The 26567-nt window shown below is 28.8% G+C and overlaps 2 protein-coding genes across 3 annotated transcripts in view; one reads left to right on the forward strand and one right to left on the reverse strand.

Moving 5' to 3' along the window:
* LOC124429211 (1-phosphatidylinositol 3-phosphate 5-kinase) lies at positions 1 to 9339 on the forward strand. Its single transcript, XM_046974181.1, has 14 exons — positions 1 to 268; positions 413 to 624; positions 692 to 881; positions 950 to 1187; positions 1264 to 1470; positions 2000 to 2214; positions 2276 to 2618; positions 2691 to 3051; positions 3115 to 3385; positions 3463 to 6148; positions 6217 to 6767; positions 6847 to 7179; positions 7243 to 7404; positions 7551 to 9339. Exons 1-14 carry the CDS (start codon positions 154 to 156, stop codon positions 7748 to 7750), a joined length of 6084 nt encoding a protein of 2027 aa, XP_046830137.1. The 5' UTR covers positions 1 to 153; the 3' UTR covers positions 7751 to 9339.
* LOC124429214 (UBA-like domain-containing protein 2) overlaps positions 9245 to 26567 on the reverse strand; it is an 18932-nt gene continuing 1609 nt past the window's right edge. The window contains exons 2-4 of one of the 2 annotated variants that reach the window (XM_046974186.1): positions 19089 to 19160; positions 12014 to 12107; positions 9245 to 11071 (exon numbers count right to left, since the gene is read on the reverse strand). In XM_046974186.1, the coding sequence (XP_046830142.1) occupies positions 10923 to 11071; positions 12014 to 12107; positions 19089 to 19160 (315 nt within the window). In that variant the 3' untranslated portion in view covers positions 9245 to 10922. Of the gene's footprint in view, positions 11072 to 12013; positions 12108 to 17809; positions 18115 to 19088; positions 19161 to 26567 lie in introns of those variants that run through there. The other variant, XM_046974185.1, reaches the window with a different exon arrangement.

A 26567-nucleotide genomic window follows, 5' to 3' on the forward strand; every position in this document is an offset into this window, starting at 1 on the left:
ATAGGTTCAAGATGGCGCTTTTATTTAAGCTGTTGTCAAAAACTCTAGTATCAGTACAAATGTTATCAATAATGATGTAGTTTCACAGAGGAGTGTCTTGTGTAAAGTTTTATTTAAAAATGTATATAGATAGATAGCATAAATTAAAAGAAAATGAATAAGAATATGAACTCACCGTCAAAGTTGACAGAATTTGCCCCGTTGAGTCCAGAGGAAAGTCAACCTGTTGTTGCCTCACTTTTTTCCAAATTTTTCAGCTTTGCCAGGAGTAAGCTATATAGTTGTATAGTATAGTTGTAATTTTTCATAATTATTTTAATTTATATTGCAGTGTATTTTAAAATGATTAATTTCTTTCTACGAATATAATGTGTATATCATACTTTAAATAAATACTATTCATATCTTGAAGGTCCACAAAATGCTGACGATTCCATTATCTCTTCTAATAATGACGAGCAAAGTTCATCTGATTCTGATTCTTGGAAGCAATCGCAAAGTACAGAAAAAACACCGGAAGAAGATAGTTCTAGTATAATTAATTTTCCCTTAGATACACACGAGGGTCGTAGTTTACCAAGTGTTTTAAAACGTATAAGAAATATCGTAGCTTCCAAGAGCAGCGTATGTTTTTCTTTGTTACTATTATATAGTTTTAATTAAATGTATTGACATAGTATATTAATTATAGAATTTGAGGTCATATAAAGATTCTGAACTTAGAAGTTACTGGATGCCAGATAGCGTAAGCAAACAATGTTACGAATGCGGTGAAAGATTTACAACTTTTCGTAGAAGACATCATTGTCGCGTTTGTGGACAAATATTTTGTTCAAAATGTTGTTCTGATCAAATTCCTGGAAAAATTATGGGATGTACAGGTATAGAAATATTATAGTTTGACATTGTTTTTATTTAAACATTTTAATATAATAATAGTTTTTCATAGGTGACCTCAGAGTATGTACATACTGTTGCAAAGTGGTTTTGTCGTATTTGCAGTCATCAGACATGAGAAGCGATTTATCGGCAGATCTTAAAGCACTGCAGGAAGATCTTCAAGTTAAATATGGTAATGATTCACCGCCTTTAACTCAGAAAAACTCATCTGAATGTACGGAAGGTGAAACTTCCATTTGTAGAAAACCAAGTGTTGGTTATATGGAAGAAAAATATGCTGTTGGACGGTATACTTCATTATCTTATCTTCAACACAAAATTATGATCATTTATTTAATATTATTTTATAAACATATGATTTAGATCGGCGAATAGTTATTTAACATCACAAGAATGTTCACTTGTTCTTCAAAATTCAGCATCACTAAGAATGATTTATGAAGAGTTATTCAGATCAAGCCAGGCAATTTTATTACAAACCCATAGAATTCGTTTGAAAAGTTACCATAATTGTTTCATAGCAAGTGAATTAGTAAATTGGATGATAGCGCAGAATAAAGCAGCAACCAGGTATAATAGATCATAATATATTTAACCTTTTGGCTGCCAGTGAACCGATTTATCGGCCTTCAGTACCTATACGAAAACTGCCACGAACCTATTTCGTATATTTACATTCAGATTAACGCTCTTCTAAGAATTAAATAGCTTTTGCTCAAATGAGTTGTTATCTCTACTTAGTATTGTATTTCTCTTTTATCTGTTAGTGTATCGCTCCTTTCTTCTTCAGTCTTTCGTGTACTGTCTTATTAAAATCAAAACGTTTTACTGGTTTATTTCACTTATAATATTCGGTTTAGTTGATTAATAATATCAAATCAATTTGTAATAGAAAACAAAAGTACCGAAAACTCAATATTTGATTCGTCAAAATAAATACTATAATTTCCCTTCAGAAAATTGATATTTTTCTCTTATTAAAGTAATTTATAGAAGCATGCATATCAAATTGGTTTAGGCAATCTTTGCATATATGGCATAGATGAGTCTGGTAGCCAAAGGAATAAACAATTCTTCATAAATAATTAATATTCTATAGGGTACAAGCTACTGCTATAGGTCAAGCATTACTTGAAGCAGGTTTTATAGAACCTATTACTTCCGAGAATGTTTTTAGTGATACCGCAGCAATATTTAAACCAGTCCAATTATCTCAAATGCAAAGTACAGATTTATTAACGGAAAATCAAGCTACATGCGATGCGCAAGAACCTGCTTGGGTAAATACTATACCTCAACATGATTCAACCACAGGTAATTATTATCTATTATTTTTATATAAATAATTATATTATATTGTATGTACTTATTTTAGATTCTGAAAGCGAATCGAAACCATCTAATTCGGTTCAACAAACTAGTGGTCGTTTACCATCCTCAAGTTCAAGCTTTTATTTAGATTTAAATCTAGAAGCATCGACTGTTACATTGAAAAGACCAACGTCTGAAGATTTAACAACAATTTCGATAGACAGTAATGATGGAGTTACCGAACAGAAAGAGGTAAACATAAAATCTCATGAATGTAACTTTAAAGTATCCGATGATCTTTTAAGTGATACGTTTCAAGTACAAGAAATCAAAGAAAAGAGTGGTTGGCATAAGATGACTAATCTTAGAACTGCATTTGGAGAAATGAGTGCCTACAACTGTTTAACGTAAGTAAAATATAAAACAGAAGATTGAAAGATAAATATAATTAAAAAAATTGACATTTTTATTTATTACAGTTCTGTATACAAGCAGCACGAAGACTCATTGATCAAACAACTTCTTAACAAAGAAGGTTTATCTCAAATTTGGTCTGAAGTTATATTAAACATTGCACATCAAATAGTGGATCACGTCAAGCCTGATTTAAATCACAATGCTGACGATTTAGACATTCGACATTATGTACAGATAAAAAAATGTACTGGAGGCAGCAGAGATGATTGTGAAATAGTATCAGGAGTAGTCTGTACTAAAAATGTAGCTCACCGTGGAATGAATGCGATGATTGCTCATCCTAAAATTTTGTTACTACAATGTGGACTAATGTATCAACGTGTAGAAGGCAAATTATTAAGTTTGGAACCTGTGATGATGCAGGTAAACATATACTTATCTCTTCGACAGACTCTATTTATGTAAAAATAACAAAAGTAATTACAGGAGAACGAGTACTTGGGTCATACAGTAGCTAGAATTACTGCTCTTGGACCTGATATAGTTCTCGTTCATCGATCTGTCTCTAGATTAGCACAAGATAGACTCAGGGAATGTGGTGTTACTCTTATTTTAAATGTTAAGTTAAGTGTACTAGAACGAATAGCCAGATGTACTGGTGCAAATATTGTAAAAACTGTTGATGCTCATATTAGTGCTCGTTATATGCTTGGTACATGTAAAAAATTTTATTTACGTAATTTTCCTGATGATCAAAGTGAGTATATTATATTGTTTGATTTGATATGAATAATAAAATACATAATAAAAACTTTTATTTTTTTGATTTAATAGATGGGATAAAAACATTGATGTATTTTGAGGGCTGTGCAAACGCACATTTGGGATCTACAATCCTACTACGAGGTGGATCTTTACTAGAATTGAAGAAGGTTAAAAATGTTACATCTATGATGATATTCGCTGCATATTCCTGGCGTCTGGAAAAATCTTTTCTTATGGATGAATTCGCCAGACCACCTTCTCCAAAAGACAACTCTTTCTTGGATGAAACATTCAAGAAGAATACTTCAGATAGCGATAATAGTGTGCAATTATTAGCTACCAAAGGAAAAGATAGCATTGAGACTTCGTTGAATATCGAAAATAACGGAAGCATGAATACCAAAGAAAATACAAAATTATCACAAATTTATGATAGTAGAAATATCTATAACAATGGGGAGAGTATAGATAATACATGTCCAATTAATCACAACACGTCTGTAAAAGATGAAGATATGGAAAATCCCAATGGAAATGATAATTTATTGAACTCAGCTGCACTTAAGCAGATATCTTCTATATTGAACGAGGACTGTGATCCTTATGATACTTTGAAATTATTTAAAACAAAGATCCGATCCAATACGAATAATTCAAAAAACTTAGATCAATCTTCTAAAGACATTACTCATGATAGTGACTTGAATGTTACTTTGAGTACAGTCAGGGATAACATAGATATACAAAATGATATATATAATTCCGGAAACAATCTGGACTTAAAATCAGAAGAGCAAAGTAATGTATCAAGATATATAGAAGAGAAACGCATTTATGGTGAATCTATTAGTGATCATAGTGATCCACTGCATCAATATTTAAACGAAGATGAAGAAGATGTCTTTGATCAGACTAGTCCAAATGGGCAGTGCCTAAGTGTTGCTGACTTACCATTGTTAAATAAGTTTAAGAAAGCTTTAGAGGGTACAGTTCTAAGCATGTCACCTTATTTAAAATTTTCAGTACCTTATTTAGAGACCGAACCTGGAAGAAATTGTATTTTAAAAACCTTCTTTCCAAAAGAAATTTATTATTCCGAACAGTTCTTAGATAAAACAAAAGAAACAAGGACTAGTAGCGTTTCTGTGGAACAAAATGTACCTGATAAACCTCTGTTAAATTTAAAACTTAAACCTAGGCATCCATTCATAGAAGCAAAATTAACAACCGATGTTGAAAGTAAAGAAGTTCAGGCACTTCTAGCACATTTCAGAGCTTGTGGAAGTCGATTATATCCAACGAACAATGTTGTGATAGAAAGACAACAGCAAAACGTACAAGCAGAGACTACTGAACCAAAATCTACATGGCCAGATTGTTTGGATCCTGTTAACCATCAACGTTTGTCCGTACTGTTTTGTAGCTTGTCACATACTGGCAATAATACTCCATCTTTTTGTGTATATCCTTGGACTGTTAACATGGATCTGTATGGGCGAAATGATATAGCATTGGGATGTTTTCTAGAACGTTATTGCTTAACTTCAGAATACAAATGTCGTGCTAAAACTTGTCGAGCGCAAATTGCTCAACATGTAAGACGATTTGCTCATGATGGTGGCTGTGTACGAATTGGTTTAAGAGAAATGAATTCTGAACCTTTTGGTCAGGAAAATACTAATCAAATTCTTATGTGGAGCAAGTGTATAAAATGTAAAAGTGTTTCACCTGTCGTACCAATGTCAGACGATACTTGGTCTTTATCATTTGCTAAATATCTTGAATTAAGATTTCATGGTAGTGCATATACAAGAAGGGGTGCTGAAAATTGTCAACATTCTCTTCATCATGATCATTATCAGTATTTCACGAGGAAAAATATGCTAGCCGTGTTCAAGTATACAAAGATCTCTCAATGGGAGATTTCTTTACCACCACCTGTTATAAATATTATTTATGATGCAAAACAACATGTTAATGTTATCGAAGAGATGAAAACCTTGGCTTTAAAAGGGGACGACGTTTTTACATGTATAAGAGAAAAATTAAATTCATTGCAAATAGACATTGAAAGTTTAAATACCGCTAAGCAACAAATGATGAAAGATCAACAGTATTTCAAGAATAAAATAGAGGAGATACAATTGAAATTAACCTCACCGACTTTAGAAAATAAAAAACTCGAAGGGAAGATTTCAGAAAAGCAGGTACAAGCTCTTATGTATAGAATCGAAGATGGTATTGTCATATTAAAAAGATTGATTTCTGAAGCTGTGTCTACCTGGAACACAAGGATTTTAGAGATTTCAACTAAAAAGAAAGATGAACGAACGAGAAAGTTCACTGAACGATCTATGACAACTGGTAGTAGTGGTATGATAGATACTGATGGATATATAACAGAGGATACTGCATCGGAATCACAATTGGAAGATCTAAGTCCAATGTCAGCTGATTATAATGCAGTGGATGCAATCGCAGTGATACAGAACGATTTGCAGAGTATAGATATCATGGAAAATTCTGATAATGAAATTCCAGAGATCAATAATCCTGAAGATATTATTATCGTGCAGGGATCACCTAAAATGCATCAGAGATCTTATTCGGATGTTTTACCTTTAACATCGGAAGACATGCCTGATAAAAAGAAAAAAAAGAAAACGATCTTGTCTCAATTATTGCCTTCTATTCCAGTAACTCAACCAATAGCTAATCCATTAGGTCCATTGGAACATACTTTACTTCCACTTGGGTAGATATTACTTAATCAAACAATGCAAATGTAACATATCAAATATATAAAATTAATTTTTTTTTCAGATCTGTTGTACCAGTGGTAGTCTATGAATCAGAATTATCTTCCATAATAGCCTATGCATTAGATTCTCATGACTACAAACATAGTCTGCAAGAATTACTTCGTGTAACAAAAGGTCCAGAATTGAATTCCAGTCCATTGTACAAACGTAAATTTTCTGAGAACAAGGAGAATTCTTCAGAATTAACACAATCAGGAGATTTTAAGAGACCATCGGTATTATCGTTCTTAAGAGGCAACAGTCCAAATCCTGCTAGTCCAATAGAGTCTGATAAGAATGTTTTAAGTGTGGAATCGACGGTACAAAATGTTAATGTTTCAACAGAAACTGACGAAGACAAAAAACAAATAAAACAGCAGAATTACATTGAAGTTCAGTTCAACGATACAACGACAAACTTTTATTGTAGGATATATTTTGCAGCTCAGTTTGCTGCTTTAAGAAGGAACGTCTTACCTTGCGGAGAGGATGGATACACTAGAAGCTTGAGCAGGACTGTTCAATGGGTAGCTAGGGGTGGAAAAAGTGGAAGTGCTTTCTGTAAAAGTAGAGGTATTCTCAAGTACATGTACTATTGAATATAAGTTTATCAAATTTCTATATATTTTCCTCAATGATTAATTACTTTCAGACGACCGATTCATTATAAAGGAAATGTCCAAGTTAGAAATGCAAATATTTTTAAGGTTCGCACCAAATTACTTTGCTTATATGGAGAAATGTCAGCAAATGAAACAACCAACATTATTAGGAAAAATAGTAGGAGTTTATAGAGTATCTTTCAAAAATGATACGACTAACAATGGAATAAGAACGAGTGTTTTGGTAATGGAGAATTTATTTTATAATCGAGAGATCACTGACAAGTTTGATTTGAAAGGATCCATAAGGAATCGATTGGTAAATCCAGATGATATCGATCATGAAGGGGAATTAGTTTTGTTGGATGAAAATTTATTGAACAGTAGGTGTCATGTAAAAAGCTTGCTATAATATTCTATCTTATAACTATATTTTAATTGTTTAGTGAGCTGCGACTCACCTTTATACATCAGATCTCATTCCAAGGTTGTATTAAATAAAGCGATTAGAAGCGACACCAAATTTTTAGCAGACAATTCTGTTATGGACTATTCGCTATTAGTAGGATTGGAACCAAGTTCAGGTGAACTTGTTTTGGGTATAATAGGTATGTCTCTTTTTTCTTATTGTGCACATACATACATAAGTACATACTTACATATATACATACATACATACACACACGCACGCGCTCGCGCGCGCGCGTTTCACATTTTTTTATTAAAAATTTACTAATTATTGCTATTGTATCAGATTATATAAGGACGTTCACGTGGGACAAAAAATTGGAAACGATGGTGAAGAAATCTGGCATATTGGGTGGTCAAGGAAAATTACCAACTATAATCTCACCGGAAGAATATAGAGCTAGATTTATAGCAGCGATGCATCGTTATTTTCTACCAGTACCAGATAGATGGTCTGATCTGGGTAAAGGTGTTGAAACAATCTGATGAAAGATACAGAGCAAGAATGAGAAAGAAAATTATACATTTTCGATATTGTCATCGGTATATATCGATTGTATATACATTTTCTATATGAAACAGACATATATATATATATATATATATATATATATATATATATATATATGTATGTATGTATGTATGTAACATATATATGTGTGTAATATGAAATGGAAAGAATGATTCAATCGTGATAATGATTAACTTTTGAATCGAAAACGTATTAAATCTTTAATTAATAATAAGTATCAAATTATTATCTATTTCTCACGCATCTGTGATCTTCTTTTAATTATAGTATTAATTTATTAATATATATATATATATATATATATATATATATATATATATATATATATATATATGATTTTTTGTTGTGTCGATAATCGGTTTATAAAAATATCTCATTGATTCTCAAAGCGGAACGAAAACAACGACGGTGTCGTCATTTAATACAAAGGTCTAATGAAAGAGACGCATGAAATTTTAATAACACATATATGAAAGCACCATTATTAATGTTTTATTTAGATAATCTGTTTGTTTTTTTTTTTCTTTCTCCTAAATTATTTACATGGATCGTTATTTATATATTTAATAATGAAATAAACAATAATAGTAATTAATAATAAAATTAATAATTAATAATAATAATATTATTTAATTAAGGTAATAGCATTCTTGTTTTAATAGCCTACAAGTTATAAACACAAGGAAGATATTAAAGCGTGTACCTTACGGAAAAGAAAAAACATTTCTCATCATACTTCCTTCTCTTTTTATCGCTAATATCTAATAATAATTAATAATAATAAAATAATAATAGTAATAAAATAATAATAATTATTTACATAAACGAATGCAAGGCAAAAAAAGCTGCAACGAAAATCCAACAAGACCATCTAATAATATCTCTCAACATGTTTGAAAATTCTATTACAACACGTTGTTTCTTCAAGTTACAAATTACAAGTTTCTTGTGATTTTTCTTTTTTTTCTGTTTTGCAAGATAATACGGGCTATTCAATGATACATATATTTATATATATAAAAAAAGAGAGAGAGAAAAGAGAGATCCTCACGTTATTCAATCTTAGTTCTTTCATTATGCGTTAACGAAAACACATATTTATTCATTCATTCGCACATACATACATACATTCAATTTGTTTAATTTTCTTGCCTACGGCGATTATTATTAACAAGGGGTTTTTATTTTTGTTATTAATATTCGACGGAATTTAATAAAACTAAACTCATGTCGCTATAACTAATGATAATAATAATAATTTATTCATTTATTTGCCGTAGTAGAATTAGAAGTTGGGATTTCAATGCTGAACGAATTCAAACGTACAATTGATTGATTGGTTGATATCTCTCATTGAGATTTGTTTTATATCGAACGAATAGAAAAAAATAAAAGAAAATAATTTTTTGTATTTCTACTAGATACTGATTAGGTAAGGATCGTTATCAGTTGTTCGCGAGAGAGAAAGAAAGAGAGAGAGAGAGAGAGAGAGAGAGAGAGAGAGAGAGAGAGAGAGAGAGAGAGAGAGAGAGAGAGAGAGAGACTGGAATTATTCCATGCATACGATAGGCAATAACATAATCTCTGTAATATTCATATTTGATTTTTTTTTTTGTATTTTTGTGATTGTTTTATATATTTTTTTTTTGTATTTTACTCTTAGTAAACTGAAAAAAGACTGTACTTAAGCACTTTCATTTTGTGGATCCAAAACAAGTGATTTTACTCAATCGGTACATTTTCAATATTACTGGATGATTTTGTCAAAAAAGAAATAAATAAATAAATAAATAGAGTATTGGTTTTCTTAAAAAAAAAACAAAAAAAAGCGATCTTTACAATTTTACAATCGCGTGACGTTGTTCTTTAAATAAAGTTCATATTGAAATAAAAATTGACAGGTTTCTGCTACGATGGTGCCACTCTTTGTCAGGCGAGTTAGACGGCGGGTAATTCGAATTTAACGAACAGCCCTATCTCAAATTCCAGCTGATTCTCAAACTCATGATAAAAGAAAGTCGAGAATTGTTGTCGCTTTTTCGAATTAATTTTTTCGTATTCGCGTCACGTGGAGATGAGGAACCTCCATCTTTCGTAGTTTTTATTTTGTTTTCACAGCCTTCCATGTAATCGTTGGAAAGCTCCCCAGTGACAACGAACGCGTACGTATTTATACAAGCCTACCGTTTTGACATATTCTTAATCAAACATGAAATAAACGAAGTGAAACAGAACAGCGAGTACTTTACGAAGCCATTTTGTGAATTTTTTTACCCCCCCTTTTTTTTTTAAATCGTGGCTTCGACAAGCTACTCCTGTCTTTTTTACATCAAATCACACACTACACGAACTCTCTGTAGATTACGTACTATTGTTCTCGATAAACGCTAAAGGGTATTTCTGTCTTTCATAGTGTAGGAACATTACCGTTCCTTTTAAAAAGAAGAAAAAAAGAAAACAAAATCAATGAAGAGTAAGGGGAATAAAAACGAGTAGAAAACGACTGCAACTTTTTTGTGAGATACAGCACGACAAGACGTTCGACAAAAGAGAGAGTAAAATAGTTTTATAAGAAGACTATAATAAAGAGAGAGAGAAAGAAAGAGAGAGAGAGAGAGAAAACGAATACAAAGAAATGAAATTCGAACGAGTCCGAGCAATAGAAACGCCAATGTGATTCTTGTTCGGTTTCGTTCGGCTTTGCTCGGCTTTGTTCGAATTCGTTCGTACATCGTCGTCGTTAGTCGTGCATTTTCCGCTAGAGGGAAAATCACGTGAGAGGCTACTACACTGTGTCGTAGCCGCCAGTGTATGTTATTAGCCATAGGAGAACCAAGCAATATTTTTTTTTATTTTGTTTGTTTTTTCTTGCTTTGTGAAACACCATATCAAGGATCGAGTTTTTTCTACCATCTCTTACGATCACTGTCATCATCATCGTAGTTTTTTTTTCTTTTTCATTATCATCATCATCATCATCATCATCATTATTATCATCATCATCATCATTATCATCATCATCATCGTTATTATTATCATCATCTTTTTCTTTCTTTTCTTCTCTACATCTTCGTACAAACGCTTGATAAGACGCATCCTCCTATCGGCTCGCATCTTCTTTTTTCCTTATCTCTGTAATTCACCCAAGCCAAATTGTTGTTGGCTCGGTACAACTTGCTGTTGTGCATTGCCGGAGATGCTACACCGGACCCCGTGGTGCTGCGCCACTGTCGCCGTTGAACTTTGTTGCAACCCGTTTTGGCTCGGAGACATGCCTGAAAGGAGACAGAGAGACAGATATGAGGGAGGGATTGGAGCGAGAAAGAAAGAGAGAGGCAACTACGAGTTTAATGTATGCAACCCCCGTGTATACACGCTCGGCGGGGAATGTTTCGGGCTTGCTGCCAACGTTACGAGACTTGAGACTCGATCGTTCCAAAACGTTATATTATACACGTTGCTATGTTCCTTTCTTATTTGTTCATACATTTATCTGCGAAGAGAAACGACATATATATATATATATATATATATATATATATATATATATAGATATATATATGTATATATTTTATGTATATATGTATATATATATTTCCATATGATTGATTGTTCGTTATTTTCTTTTTTTTTTTATTTGGAAAAAAAGAAAGAAAGTATACATTCTTTTTTAAAGGTTAAGTATTATTCAATTAAAAAAGAATATTAACAAAGTTGCGAGATAGACATATACACATACGCGATGGTAATTTATATATATCGGTAAAATTCAAATATTGAGGTCGAATATATTCTATGTTTGATCAATCGATGTTTTTATAAATGCCTCGAGCAATTCATGGCATATTAAAATATAGAATTATAAAATTGCATTTAAAAGTCAATCTTTGTAAATCAAGTTTTTCTAAAAGATTGAATATATAGTAGAAAACCTTTACTATACAATGACGCAATTTTAAACGCAATGTAACAAAACAATATCATTCGTGTTATGAAATTTATTGGAAGTTAAAGAAGTATTTTTTCTTTGCTAAACGTAAATCTAATCAAATAATAATAATAATAATAATAATAATAATAATAATTATTATTATTATTATTATTATTATAAATCGTAGAGAAACGCGTTTTGAAACTTCCGCCAATCTTTTGCAAAAATCTTTCTTCGTAAGATTTATTTATTTATTTTATTATTCTTTTAATTTTTATTTTATTACCTGTGGGAGTTTTTTCACCAGCCGACATTTTGGAAAATGCAGCCAACGCCTCTGGAAAATTCGGTGGCGTTGCTGGTGTATTGCACGGTGTGATCTGCAACAAAAAATAATAAATTTTCTTCATAAATAATTCGTCATGCATGGTTAAATTTATGGTTAGACAAAATGAAGACCCTAAAGTTTGCGCGATTTTTGAACACAACCTAATAATACAATAAATCAATGCATATATACATACATGTATATTTCAAATGTATCATAAAAATTAACTAAAAACTCATAGACGATACGAAGGTCTTAAAGTTATCAGTCATTTTTTCTTCTAACCATGATTGGATCCATTTGGAATGCAATTAAAATTATTTTACAACGATAACCTTTATTATCAAATATTGTTTGAAACAGAAAGGAAATACAAACATTCAGTTTTCTTTAATCAAACTATATGTGGCTGAGATGAGGAAAGATTTATTGCATCAGATAGTGAAGTTGTCTATGGATGGGTGTCGTACGAATGAGAGAGAAAGAGAGAGAGAAAACTGGCCACATTAGTGGGATTTTTTAAACGAACAAAACGCGATCGTTGGGGTATTGCTAGTTAAAGGTCATCGACATATACACACCGGATCCAGAACGTGACGTCAAGAATCAGGTGAACGAACACAAACAAAAACACACATACGGGTATATATAGGAATAAAACAATACGGAAGGTGCGCACGTCGGTTCGTTCGTAGATTCTCTAGTAAAACCTTGTGAACTAGTTAACGACACAACGTACGAATGATAAAACAACTTCGGTGGTAAAACAAACGCGGCCTTCTATCGATCTTGCTAATGTGTAACGAGATACTTTGTATCAGTGATTCTCAACCATATCGATAAATGTATATTCCATCTCTTATTTTGTATTTATTTTAATGGGAATGTTTATCGGATATGTTAATGAATTAATAGATACGAAATAGATCCTTTTCTATCAGTGGTTCTCAACCCGATCCTCTTCCATCTCTTATTTCTTATTTATTTCAAATTTTTTCATATTTATATCGAATGAATTAATAATAGACTAATTGAAACTATTACTAAGAATAGTAATAATTTTGAAAAAAAAAGAAAGAAAGAAATTGCGGGAAATTTGAATCAAGAAAACGTTCAAATTTTTTATATCGAAATGAAAATTTCCACAAAAACTTTTCGTACAATAAAACAAAGTCGAGTTTTAAAGAAACAAAATTAAAGGATATTGTTAGGACCAGCATCTTCACACTAATCTAAACGTGTCGTTCTCGTCCAGTCTTGGACCGAGATTTGGCACACGGCTTATCGGAATGCCACCGACCGAGAATAGTAACACATACACATAGTAACTATCTGTCGACAGTGGTTCTCTTTTTCTTTAACTTCTCTCTCCCCCTCTCTATCCCTCTCAACCATCCTTCGCATTCTCGCTTATTTGAATTTCTCGCATTTTTATTTTTATTTTCGCGTATTTTAAAGTTTCATAATCTTGTTAATGATAAATAAATAAATTAAATGATCTTCGAACTCACAAAATTCGTGTCAATATCGATAATCAATATCGATAATCAATATCGATTAGAAACTAACAAGGTTACGTGAAAAGTCTTATCTCTAATACGTAAAAAAAAATGTCGTCTTTTATTATCGTATACACTGTAACGATTTTTATCCTAAGTTTTTATCTTTTTTGTTTTTTTTATCTTCTTCATAATTATCAAGAAATAATAAATTAAATAATTCAATTTGTTCAATGGTTCGAATTCGAACGTGGAACAGCTTTTAAAGTCCTTTGGCTTTCGATAGCATACTCTTGAGCAATAAACGTATAAGGTTAGATTTTCTCCAACTACATAGAGCTTTCTGTTAGAACGAGTAATAGGAAAAAATATAAATATTACTGAACGTTATTATTGTTCTAATCGAAGAAGAAGAAGAAAAGAATGGACGAATGTAGAGTTAAAGTGATAAAAGCTTTGTTGAATTGATAAACCGAATCAAATAGGCTGCTTATTTATTGGATTAGTATTTTTAAACAGTTTAGATCAATATATTAAATAAATGGTTAATATTTATAATAAAGTATCAGTATATAATGTAATTGTATTAGAATATTATAGTATTTTGTATTAATAGTATTACAAAAATACGATTAATACAAAAACTGTTAGTTTTAATCAAAATATTTATAAATATAATAATAACTTATGAAATTGAATTATTTATATTCACTAGTTATATTACCTACTGATTTGATTTCATTATAAATACTGAAAAAAATATTCATAATGATCATTTATTTTACAAAATACTTATCATTAATTAATAAAAATACTGATCAAATAGAAATGAATAGATAAGTTCAAAATATACAATAATCTAAATTAATATTCGTACATAACAGTACCTGTAAAGTTATTACTGTATATCTCTGTTATTTATGTAATTAATCAATTCGTTGTTTTTTAATCAGTTAACACACTTATAATTGCTAAAACTATAAAATTTATTTATTTAATTTATACATTTTTCTCGACGATCAATAATAAATAAAACAACATTTAAGTTCGATGATCAAAACATATTTGTACACTGTACAGAGTATATATCCAATGTTTTTTTAAAAATATACATATAGTTTAACCATATTTTCCTTTGTTCAAGAGCATTTATTTGCTCCTTTGCTAACTCGTATATAGAAGTACGAGTACACATTAATTTAAATTTTTTTTTCCTTTACCTGTTCTTCGAAGTAGTTATATTCCAACGTTTACGATGTCTAATAAATTCAATGCTTTATATACCTCTGGGTTACCTCGTCTATAATTTTTTTAGCTCGAAGAAAATAGATATATCGATTAGAAATTAAAAACATTGAATAGGTGCAAAGGAGAATATAAGAATTTACTAAATTATTTACTTATATTTATTATTTTAACATTATCACTATTATCACTATTATTATTATTATTATTATTATTATTATTATTATTATTATTATTATTATTATTATTATTATTATAGTTATATATGTAAAACTTCCATATCCTTAATAACTTAATACTTTATCCTAAATACTTATTATGTGAGACGTTTCATATTATATTATACAAATATATTATATTATATATATACGTATATATATTTCTTACTCATATTTACTTTTTATTCTTATGCATATAAAATTTTCTTGTACATAAAAATATCGTAAAAAAAAATATATATATAAAATAATATTATAATAATTTTGTTTTCATTATTAATTAATTTTTTTCTAATTACAAGTTAAAGATACGCTCATTTATGAGACTTCACATACGCAGAAGTATACTGAGTTTGTCGAGCAATGAACAGAAGAAGACAATAACACATAAGTATAATATACACTACATATATACGTATATACGTGTTCATTGCAAATGAAGCTTGCTAACAGTGTAGTTTCAAACGAATAAATTAGACGGACATTTTCGTTTTCTCACGATTGTGTTTCACGACATCATAGCTTTGCTTAGCTGTGTATATCTTTCCTAGAGAGTCCACGTTGGGAAATATTTTCTAACGTGGCAATATGACTTTGATCCTAACGATCAAACGGCCTCTGATCTCAACGCAATCTAATGAAAAAGAACACTGCCTAAGCTATCTCTCTCTCTCTCTCTCTCTCTCTCTCTCTCTCTCTCTCTCTCTCTCTCTCTCTCTCTCCCTTCTTCCCTCCCTCTCTGATCGATTTATTATTGATCGACATTTTGTTCAAATGAAATGATCCTTCGTTCTAGTTGTCGTTGATAAAGAAGTAATCAACTGGCTTCGCAAAAACAGAGATACTTTTTGTTCTATGATTAGATTATAAAGGAAACTGATTCTTTTTATAAATCTTTATTTTCTATTATCTTTATTATCATTTATTTTTTATTTATCTTATTATGAATATTATTTCTAATTCTTATTTATAATTTATATAAAAAAATGTATTATTTGAACATTTTATTAAAAATAATAATATATGATCTTATTAAATATATTATTTAAATTTTATGAAAAATATCAATATATTTTATTGAAATATTGTTTTTTATAAATGTTATAAAAAATAGATTATTATAATATTTCTATATATTGTTTATAAACAATCCTTGTAGAGAGTAAGAATTTAACAAATACAAAATTGGAATATTTATTTATTTAACTTTTTAACATTAGACTCATCATTAAAAATATGAGACATTTTTAATTTAAATTTAATATTGATAAGATAAAAATGAAAATTTTTTTCTTTTTAATTTAGTATAAAATAGATAATTAAATAATCAAAATTTTAAAAGACAGAAACAACATTTTTACATTAATTCCTTTATCGTAATTCCATAAAAATGTAATATGTCCGAATTGATAAATTTTAATGTATTTGTGTGTGTGTATTAGATCGTAATGTGTTTATTTATAAGTAATTTTGTATAAGAGACGACACGTTGTAGACCATACCAAAATTTGAATTGCTCTCTGTTACTAATGGTAGTATGAATAGAGCAATATGACGAGAGCACGCACGTGCCTCAACGAATGCATCCAATGAAATAGTCATGAATTCACACGAGACACAGGTTTTAACATTTACGCTTGCGCCCGAGAGAATCTATTCATATGTATTTTTGTGTATTTGTGTATCTCTATGTGTGAAATACATGTGTGAAAAGGTGCAACACAACGCACATACATACATATATATTAACATAAATATCAATAAATGAAAGTTATATATATGTGTATGTACACACATAATTTTTTAAAATATCGAACTCGATCTTAACAATAAGTTAAATTTATTCTAATTAAAGTTCTAATAATTTAAAAATGTAAATCAATTAAAATTTTAAATCAAATTATATTATGATTTAATCAAAGTTAGGATTTAATTAGACATTAAATTAGGATTAGATTATTGAACATTAGGCTATAATATGTATATAATTACAATTAAATAGAATTATTTTTGCTGTACTCTTCAATAAATATTTTCATCGAAACTTAATTGGCTTTATATCAGCTAGTATTATTTATCAGTCTGTGGTTATGACGTGGCTTTAAGAACATAGATATGTGGAGGGATAATTGAGAGAGAGAGAGAGAGAGAGAGAGAGAGAGAGAGAGAGAGAGAGAGAGAGAAATAAGCGAATGTATGTCGGAAATAATCTCGACACTTGAAAGCTGTGTCCGGTTCTCTCACCCGCTCGTCTCGAAATGGGAAGTACGAGTGACTAAACGAACTTCCCCTCCTTTTTACGAAGTAGTTCCGGATAATCTCTATTTCTATCCTGATTATAAACCTAACAGAAATTCTCACTAAAAAAAAAAAAAAAAATGTATATCTATATATTTTTAATAATATAATATTAAACCAATCTTGCATTATATAAATATTTCATTTGTGTCATTATTGTGCGCGCGCGCATGTGTATGTTTTAAATGCATAATAAAAAAAAAAAAAAAAATAATAAAAATACGATAAAGATACAGTAAAAAAGTATATTTTCTGTAAATATTATGAAACTAGTCTTACATATAATATTTATTGTATTATTAGTATCAACATAAAAAATTTGATATGCTAAAAAGAAAAAAAGAAAAACGAAAAAAGAAAAAAAGAAAAAAATCTAAGAACAAAAATTAATTTTGCTCTTCCTTTTTTATCGTTGCTAAGGATCCATATAGATCTTATAGAATGAGATCAAGGAAGAAGGAACAATATTTACAATTCTTAAATAAATATTCCACTTTTTCTATGAGTGAATCTTTTTTTATATCTTTATTTTTTCTATTCATTTTTATCGATGAATATTTCGTAAGAGAAAAGAGTCGATTTGTACATCAATATCGAGACACTTCCCGTCACGAGTCTTTCGATTTCGCTTTTTTTTCTTTATTTTTTCCCAGACATAAAGTTGCTTCTTTAGTGATGGGAGAGTGTAGATCGGTGATGTCGATGATAAATAATTCATAGGGATGCTGGGTAGCAGAGCATCGATATGCAAGACGAACGACGACGGAATCGCCAAGAATAAAAAATTCTTTTTCCCGCTCTGTTCAAAAGAAACGAAAGGAAAAGAAAAAGATAAAAAATATAAAAAGAAAATAATAAAGACGACTCGTATAATATTTTCTCAAAAAGACGAGATAGCATTAGAAGTGTCCTTGGATTGGATCGTAATCACGAGTATCGATTATCTAAATTAATTCCATTTCGATCTTTCGACTCTATTCCTCTTTATGTATATGTTATAATACATAAATATATTTGTGTATGTATATCTGTTTGTTAATCAAACAATGAACGAATTATTATTTTTAATAATACCTTTTTTACCTTCGAATTTCGATTAATCGATTATATTCATTTTCTCTCTAATTTATTAATGAATTAATAGTAATTTTTTTCTTCTCTTTCTTTTTTTTAAAATACTATTCATACATTAAATATTATGTTATTAAACATGTAATCATGAATTTTTTAAAGGATTTTTACATTGAAATAATATATATACATGTGTTTGTATGTGTATACATAATATACACGCATATACTTATGTACATATAAACACGCGATAAAACGAGCAAATGGAACCGCGTGAAGGTCAAGCACGCGTTCAAATCGATTTTCTCCTACTCTTATAACACATATATATACACATATATATACAACGTATAAACATATACACAGACACAAACATACACATAAACATACAACACGCGTATGAGTGTTCTAACACTAGAATATTTTTGATTATTTCTAACATATACATTATATTTCACTTATAATACAAATTTTTTTCTTTCATTAATGAAAGAAAAATGAAGACATTGGTAATTAATTATTATAATTATTTTGATGAAATCGATCGGGTTAAGCTTATTAGAAAGAGAAACAATAATAAAACAGTGATTAGTTAGAGAATAAGATTAGTAATGTTCATAAACAAAATAATTGTATTATAAAAAAATAACAAAATAAAAAAATAAAAAATAAATAAATAAGATGAAAAATGTGTCAACTTACTTGACCAAAAGGAGTACCAGGCTGAGCACAAGAAGGTATTGCTACTTCTTGGAAAAAGAGACTGAGTGCCATCTGAAAGCAAACGCAAATAATAATAATAATAATAATAATAATAATAATAATAATAATAATAATAATAATAATAATAATTAAATATAAATAATAATAACAATAAACTTAATGATTAAATAAAAAATAGGATTAGACGAAATCTGTATTTTAAATACTATCATAAAGTTTATTATTCTTTGAATTCTTTCATTTCTAATTAATTTTCGATTCGTAATATTTTTTGTTTTTCTCCTTTCATTTTTTTAATTTCACTATAAAATCATTATATATACATATACTACTCAATGCGACTGCAATGCAACTGCAATGGAGTTGATAAATTGCGTGTCTTTCGGACATAAATCGTCAAACATGGAAGCTGATTTCAAAGTTCTTTTTCAAATAAATTCTTAGTTTACGAGAAATCGAGTAAAACTCGTGGAAGAATTATTTAAAGACGTGCCAAAGTTCGTCGATTCACTGATTCGCGTTTATGTACTTGGCAAAACTTTATGTCTTACGTTATACCAAACGTCCACCCCCCCCAATCACCATCACCAGCTCCCTTCCCTTCCCCTTTCTCGTTCTAATTTCATCAAGAATATTTCTAATACACAGATAAATATATACATACGTATACACAGTTACTGTAGATACGCGGCTCTAAAAAAAAAGCATGTGCGTGCAACACGCTCGATGTACGTTATAATACCAATAATAAAAAGACCACTTTGATTATACTTTAGCACGTCTAATCGATCGATAAACTATAAGATACTCGTACTATAATAACGATAACGATAACGATAACGATAGCAATAACACTAATAATAATAATTATAATAATAACAATAATAACAATAATAACAATAATAACAATAACACTAATAATAATAATAGTAATAATGATAGTAATAAATAAACAATTTAATATTATATTTCCACCAAGTACTAAATATTTCACGTATTATCAAAAGTGTGTGTATGTATAATCATTATAATAATTTAAAATTAATCTAATATACAAATAATATATATATTCTTTTTTTTTATTTTAATTATACCAATTTTTTTTTTATTTTTCTTTTCTCTAATTAAATTTCAAACGAGCAAATAGAAGAAGAGTGTCCGATGTGTTTAAATTATCATAAAATAATCGTATTAAAATAGTTAATTAGATAAAAAACATAGCGCGACCCACAAATAGAATAAATAAAATGTATACGAATAATGTATTCGAGGGCTACATTGAACTTTAACTCGTTATGAACACTCGTGTTACATAACTCAAAGGCAAATTGTAATAAATAACTTGGTTACTCTTGAAGAATGTGACTGGTTATTTTCACCGTGATCTGCAACGAAGATAGAAATAAGATTCCTTGTTTTTATTATTAGACTATTATTATTACTATTATTATTATTAATATTATTATTATTATTATTATTATTATTATTATTATTATTATTATTATAATATATTGTCATGTTAGATTACTAATATCAATGAGGAAGATTGATTATTAACTAGATGATTTCGTTCAGATGATCTCGACAAGAAAAGAAAATTCTCAGCTTGGACCTCAATACCAGATGTTCAACTACTACGAAGTAATCGTGAGAAACTAACTTTTTAGATCATCTCAAACACGGATGATAAATGTCTGACATGAGAAAATTTTCTTCTAAAGATTATTATTTAGCTTAATATGTTTTGTGTTTACTTTGAAATTTTTTTAAATATGTATACATTTAGTTCATATTATTGTTATTATTGTCTTTTTTAAAGTAACTATTAAAATATTTTTAAATTTATTAATAGAAATGAAATGTATTATTCGCTTTAAATATTAAAATTTTGTAACTAGATTTTTAGAAGAATTTATATATAGAATGTTTGTAAATATTAAGCAAATTAATAAGAATAAATTTAAGAAAATTGTAAATTATTTATTTACTTATTTATTACTATTATTATGTTATATTAAATATAGGATAAGTATTATCGATATTATATCTGTATATGTAACATTTTAATTCTAATACTTCTAATAGAATAATATATTTGATAAATATTAATATAATATTGTATTATTTAGGATATAATGAATTAATGATATAATATTGTTAAAGAAACTATTATTTTAATCGAACAAGAACAAAAAAGATGCTGTAAGATGTAAGACAAACTGTACCAATTCACCTATGGGATCCACTAGCATGTGTGTTATAATCAATAGTTAAATGTATTAGTGAGTAACTGGAGAAAGTTCCCGAGCCAAATTCAACGAACATGCACTTACAACCATACGCACAAGCTCTCTCTCTCTCTCTCTCTCTCTCTCTCTCTCTCTCTCTCTCTCTCTCTCTCTCTCTCTCTCTCTCTCTCTCAGCTCATTCGTTTTCTTATTATGAATAATTAAATTACATATCGCCATTGTTACTAATTAAGATGATATAAAAATTCAGAAATTGACTTGATTGATTTCACAATATCCTAATTTATTAATTACTAATTTCGGTTTAAATATCCGAAAAATTGCTTATTAAACGTTCCATTAAAAGAAAAAAATAAATAAAGAAAGAATAAACAAAAATAATTATATTCACATATGTATATACATTATGTAATGTGGTTACATGTATATTGTACTATATTCTTATTATATATGTATGTATATATATATATTTCCTTTATTAATTTTTATATTGGAAATTTATATATAATATTTATATTTTTAACAATTTCCGTTATAAGCGATATAATAGGCTTATTATCTAAATGAAGTAATCTTCTGTAAACAGAACAAAACACGCATAAGATCTAATCTCCCTATCTAAGATTTCACAGCGTAGACAAGTTAATTAAATTAAGTAAGCTTTTGCCTTGTAGTTGATCACGTTTATTGACATTTTCATTATTATCTACAATAAATAATAATAATAATAATAATAATAATAATAATAATAATAATAATAATAATAATAATAATAATTCAAAAATGTAAGAAAAATCAGACAAAATTTGTATTATTTTCTTTTGATTAATATTTTATGAATTTTGATCATCAAAATATATTTTTTTAATTTTTATTCAAAAACTTTCTATTACATACGAATTAAATTGCTTATTTATCGATAATACAAATATATCAATTTATGACAGATTACGTGATTCATACTCTGGACAATAAACCTATTTTTCAATATATATATATTATTTTAAAAATTCATAAACATTCTTCTCTCATCGAAAGAAAGAAAAACAAATTAAACTTTTTCTTTTACGTTTATATTCCGTAATTATTAAATTCAGGTTTGGAAAAAAATGATCATTATATATCATCGTTAGTCTGACTAGAATAATTGAAAAAATTAGGTCATCGTTTTCGATGACTCACACAATTCAAACGCAACACAAACGATCTTTTTTTTCTATGACGTAATGATAAAATATACAATAAATAATTAATTATAGAAGAAATAGCTCATAAGATAAATTCCCTTTTTGTTTGTTTCTTTTTTATTCTCTTTCGTTTTCTTCTGCCAATATTCTATGATGGACTGAAAAAAGATGAATATATTGTTCCGTCATTTTTTAGCATGAAACGTCTAACAGCTAATTTCAATTCTTATTCAATTAATAACTATTTGATAAGAAGACGATAATTACACGTAACAATATGGATAAGAGTCTAAGTATCTTCTTTGTAGATAAAATAACACAGATGTGACGAGAGAAAGAATAACTACTATTGTTAATTTAAGCGTCTTATCACGCGCGTGATATTATTGTCGTCCAACTATTACAAATACATATACGCACCACACCACACATATACACACGCGCGCGCATACATATATGTATATGCCTACATACATACACACGTGTGTATGTATATATATATATATATGCGATATATATACAAGGGTGGTCTAAAAAGTTTCCGACTTCAACATGAAGATCAAAGCACTCATAAACAAAAGCTATAGGGAATGTGTTTGCGCATTTTTTGAAAGGTACTCATCAGAATTTCAGCCATTTTGGATGCGCAGTTGTTGTTTGACAATCGTTTGAGTGAATCGATGTGTTTTTGTGAAAATGGAAAAAATCGAGTATCAAGCTGTTATTAAATATTTGTTTTTGAAAGACAATACGCCTACGCAAATCAAAGACGAGTTGGACGCTGTATACAGGGACTCTGCACCATCATTTACTACTCTGAAATTTTGAGCAGGTGAATTTAAATGTGACCGTATTAGCTTGGGAGACGATGAACGAGTCCAAAAACTGCAATCACTGATGATAACATCGCTCAAGTTCACCAAATGGTGCTAGACAACCGTCAAATTAAAGCGAGAGAGATAGAAGAGTCTATGAATATGCCTAAAAAATGTGTTTGTCACATATTAAATTAAGATTTAGATATGAGAAAGCTGTCCGCATATTATGTGGCGCGTTTGCTCACATTAGACCAAAAACGTGTTCGAATGAACATTTCCAACGCTCTATTGGCGCAGTTTAAGTGCAATAAATCAGAGTTTTGGCGCCGATTAATTACTGTAGGTGAAACATGATTACATCATTATACCCCAAAAACAAAAATATAATCGAAACAGTGGCTCCAAAAAAAGCAAACACTGTTTCTTTGACTGGGAAAATGATGGCGATTTTTTTTTGAAATGATCATGGAGTTATCTTAGTCGATTATCTTCAAAAAGATAAAACTATTACAGGAGCATACTACGCATCATTACTTAACAAGCTGAAGGCAGAAATTGCGGAAAAATAGCCACATTTGCAGAAAAAGAAAATTTTATTTTACCAAGACAATGTCTCACACTTCAGCGTTTGCCATGGTGAAAATTCACGAATTACAGTTTGAACTGCTTGACCACGCGACTTTTTTTTATTCGCTAAGCTAAAAGTTGCGCTCGGAGGACAGAGATTTTCGTCGTCATCTTCGTAAACAATTATTTTGCTGAGAAAGACGCCGAATACTATTTGGATGGATTAAAGAGATGGGAGCATAGCTGGGAGAAGAAATGTGTAGACTTACAAAGAGACTATGTGGAAAAATAAAAATAAATTTGAAGAAAAAATGTCTTGTATATTTGTTAGGTCGGAAACTTTTCAGATCAACCGTGTGTGTGTGTGTGTATACACACGTGTGTTCGAATGTGTATATATATATATATATATATATATATATATATATATATATATATATATATATATATATATATATATATACACGGACATTTGTCCGTGTAAAATCTATAATTTAATTAATAATTTAATAATTAGTATTAATAATGATTTTATTATTGCAATTTTATTCTTACAGGGTATCCTCATCTATAAAAGTCCGAGTAAATATTTCACAATTGATTAAAACTACAAGAAAGTTTAATAAGTGAAATCTGCACGGCCCAATTAGTTACAAAATGTATGTACACAAATTTTTTTTTAATCTTTTCGTGTTACACAGTTCGATATAATGTTATTTATTTATTTATTTTTTGTTGAATAGCGATCATTTGCAATCAAGATCATCTAATAAAAAAATTCCCACCATATGTCGTTTAATATGAGATAATTGGTATTTTAACGATTAACAGATTCATATTGTACCGTAATAATTGATATCTAAATACATTATTTACAAATCAAGCAGTTGTGTAATATTTTAATGAGTTGAAGGTTAGTGATCCTATTGAACATGTAATCGACTTCAAAATGTTATGTAGTCTGACGATCGTTTTTTATATTGTAGTTTAAAGAACCAACTACTTGAATACTTAGATCTCGTAAATGATATATAGTAATAATTTTTTACTAGACGATTTTATTTTATTACTATTTTTCATTACAAATGATCGTTACCATATAAATATGTAAAAAAACCCGATATTCATATCTCAAGATTACGGATAAAAAAAAAAAAAAGAAGAAAAAGAAAAAAATATTTACATGCACTTTATAGCTGACTATGAACCATGCAAATTTCTCTTATTAAACTTCTTTTTTTAACTTCAATTAGTCACGTGATATGTATGTATATACGAATATCTTTGTAAAACATAAAATATAATTAATAAATATTTACATTTAAATAAATGATATCAAAGAAATAAATAATTTTATTCTAAGCAAAATAATGATTAGAAATAATAATATAGATTTAATCATTTAGTTGATTAAGATAAACAGAAGATACGGAGATATTTCTTCTCTTTTTATTCTCTCTCTCTCTCTCTCTCTCTCTCTCTCTCTCTCTCTCTCTCTCTCTCTCTCTCTCTCTTACTTCCTCATCACGTGACATAACGTTCGAAATATATGACCCATTGTCAAAGTGAAAACATTACGGAATCAGTATTCACATATGTATATATGATATATCCTTAGTTTGTTTCTTCTTTCTTTCTAAATCTCAAAAAAATCATGTTTACATACAAACTGACATATTCTGTATCAATGACGCCAAATATTTTTTGGCCAGTGGCTTAAAATCAAACAACAAAATTTTCCACTCACCAGTCGCGGATTAAATATTTGAACCGAGTAATTTAAAAAAAAATAAAAAACCATTCTATATTTAAATGTTTAGTCATCTTGTAGGAAAAAAAAAAAGAAAAAAAAATCAAAATTATGTAGTGTAATTTGATTCAAAACTGATGTAAAATTCGTTGCCGTTTTCGAAATAGTAATTTTTCTATATCAAATTTTCTATATTAGATGTTTAAACAATGCTACAGAAGCAGATAATTAAATTTCCCTAGACACATTTTAAGAATCTATTAGAAATTAAATATATATGTATATATATTTCATTTCTATAAATAAATAATTTCAAGATTTTTTGTGTTTTCAAAGATTTTAAGTCTCACTTCTCTTGCAGGTCATAATAACCCATGGATCAAGGGTTCGTCATTGTTGCCCTATACAAACAAACACACACACACAAACACACTTAATTAATTTTTATTATTGAATTATTTCTATAATAAAACGATTGCTATTCTGAAAGCAATGAAATATTAATAAAAATTTCTATATACATTTCTCCCCATGTAGTATCCTACAATAAAAATTGTTTTTTTTTCCAAGAAATAGAAATAATAATATTTCCATTGGAAAAAAAAAAAAAAAAATTATTTTAATTAGTCGCATAAAAGATGTATAAATAAATATCTTTTTTTTCTCTTTCATAATCCTGTTGCTTTATGAGAATATGGAAAAATTGTTAAGAAAATTATTTAAATAACAATCAATTGAAGGTCGTTCCATTTGAAAAGATGAAAAAATATTCTTTCTCTCTCTCTCTCTCACTCTCTCTTCCCTTCTCACATAAGAATCAACGGACCGATCGATGCCTCCTTCCCTCTCCCTCCAATTCGCTCTCTCTCTCTCTCTCTCGCTCTCTG

This window comes from Vespa crabro, chromosome 14 (genome assembly GCF_910589235.1).
Source record: "Vespa crabro chromosome 14, iyVesCrab1.2, whole genome shotgun sequence".
Lineage (NCBI taxonomy): Eukaryota > Metazoa > Arthropoda > Insecta > Hymenoptera > Vespidae > Vespa > Vespa crabro.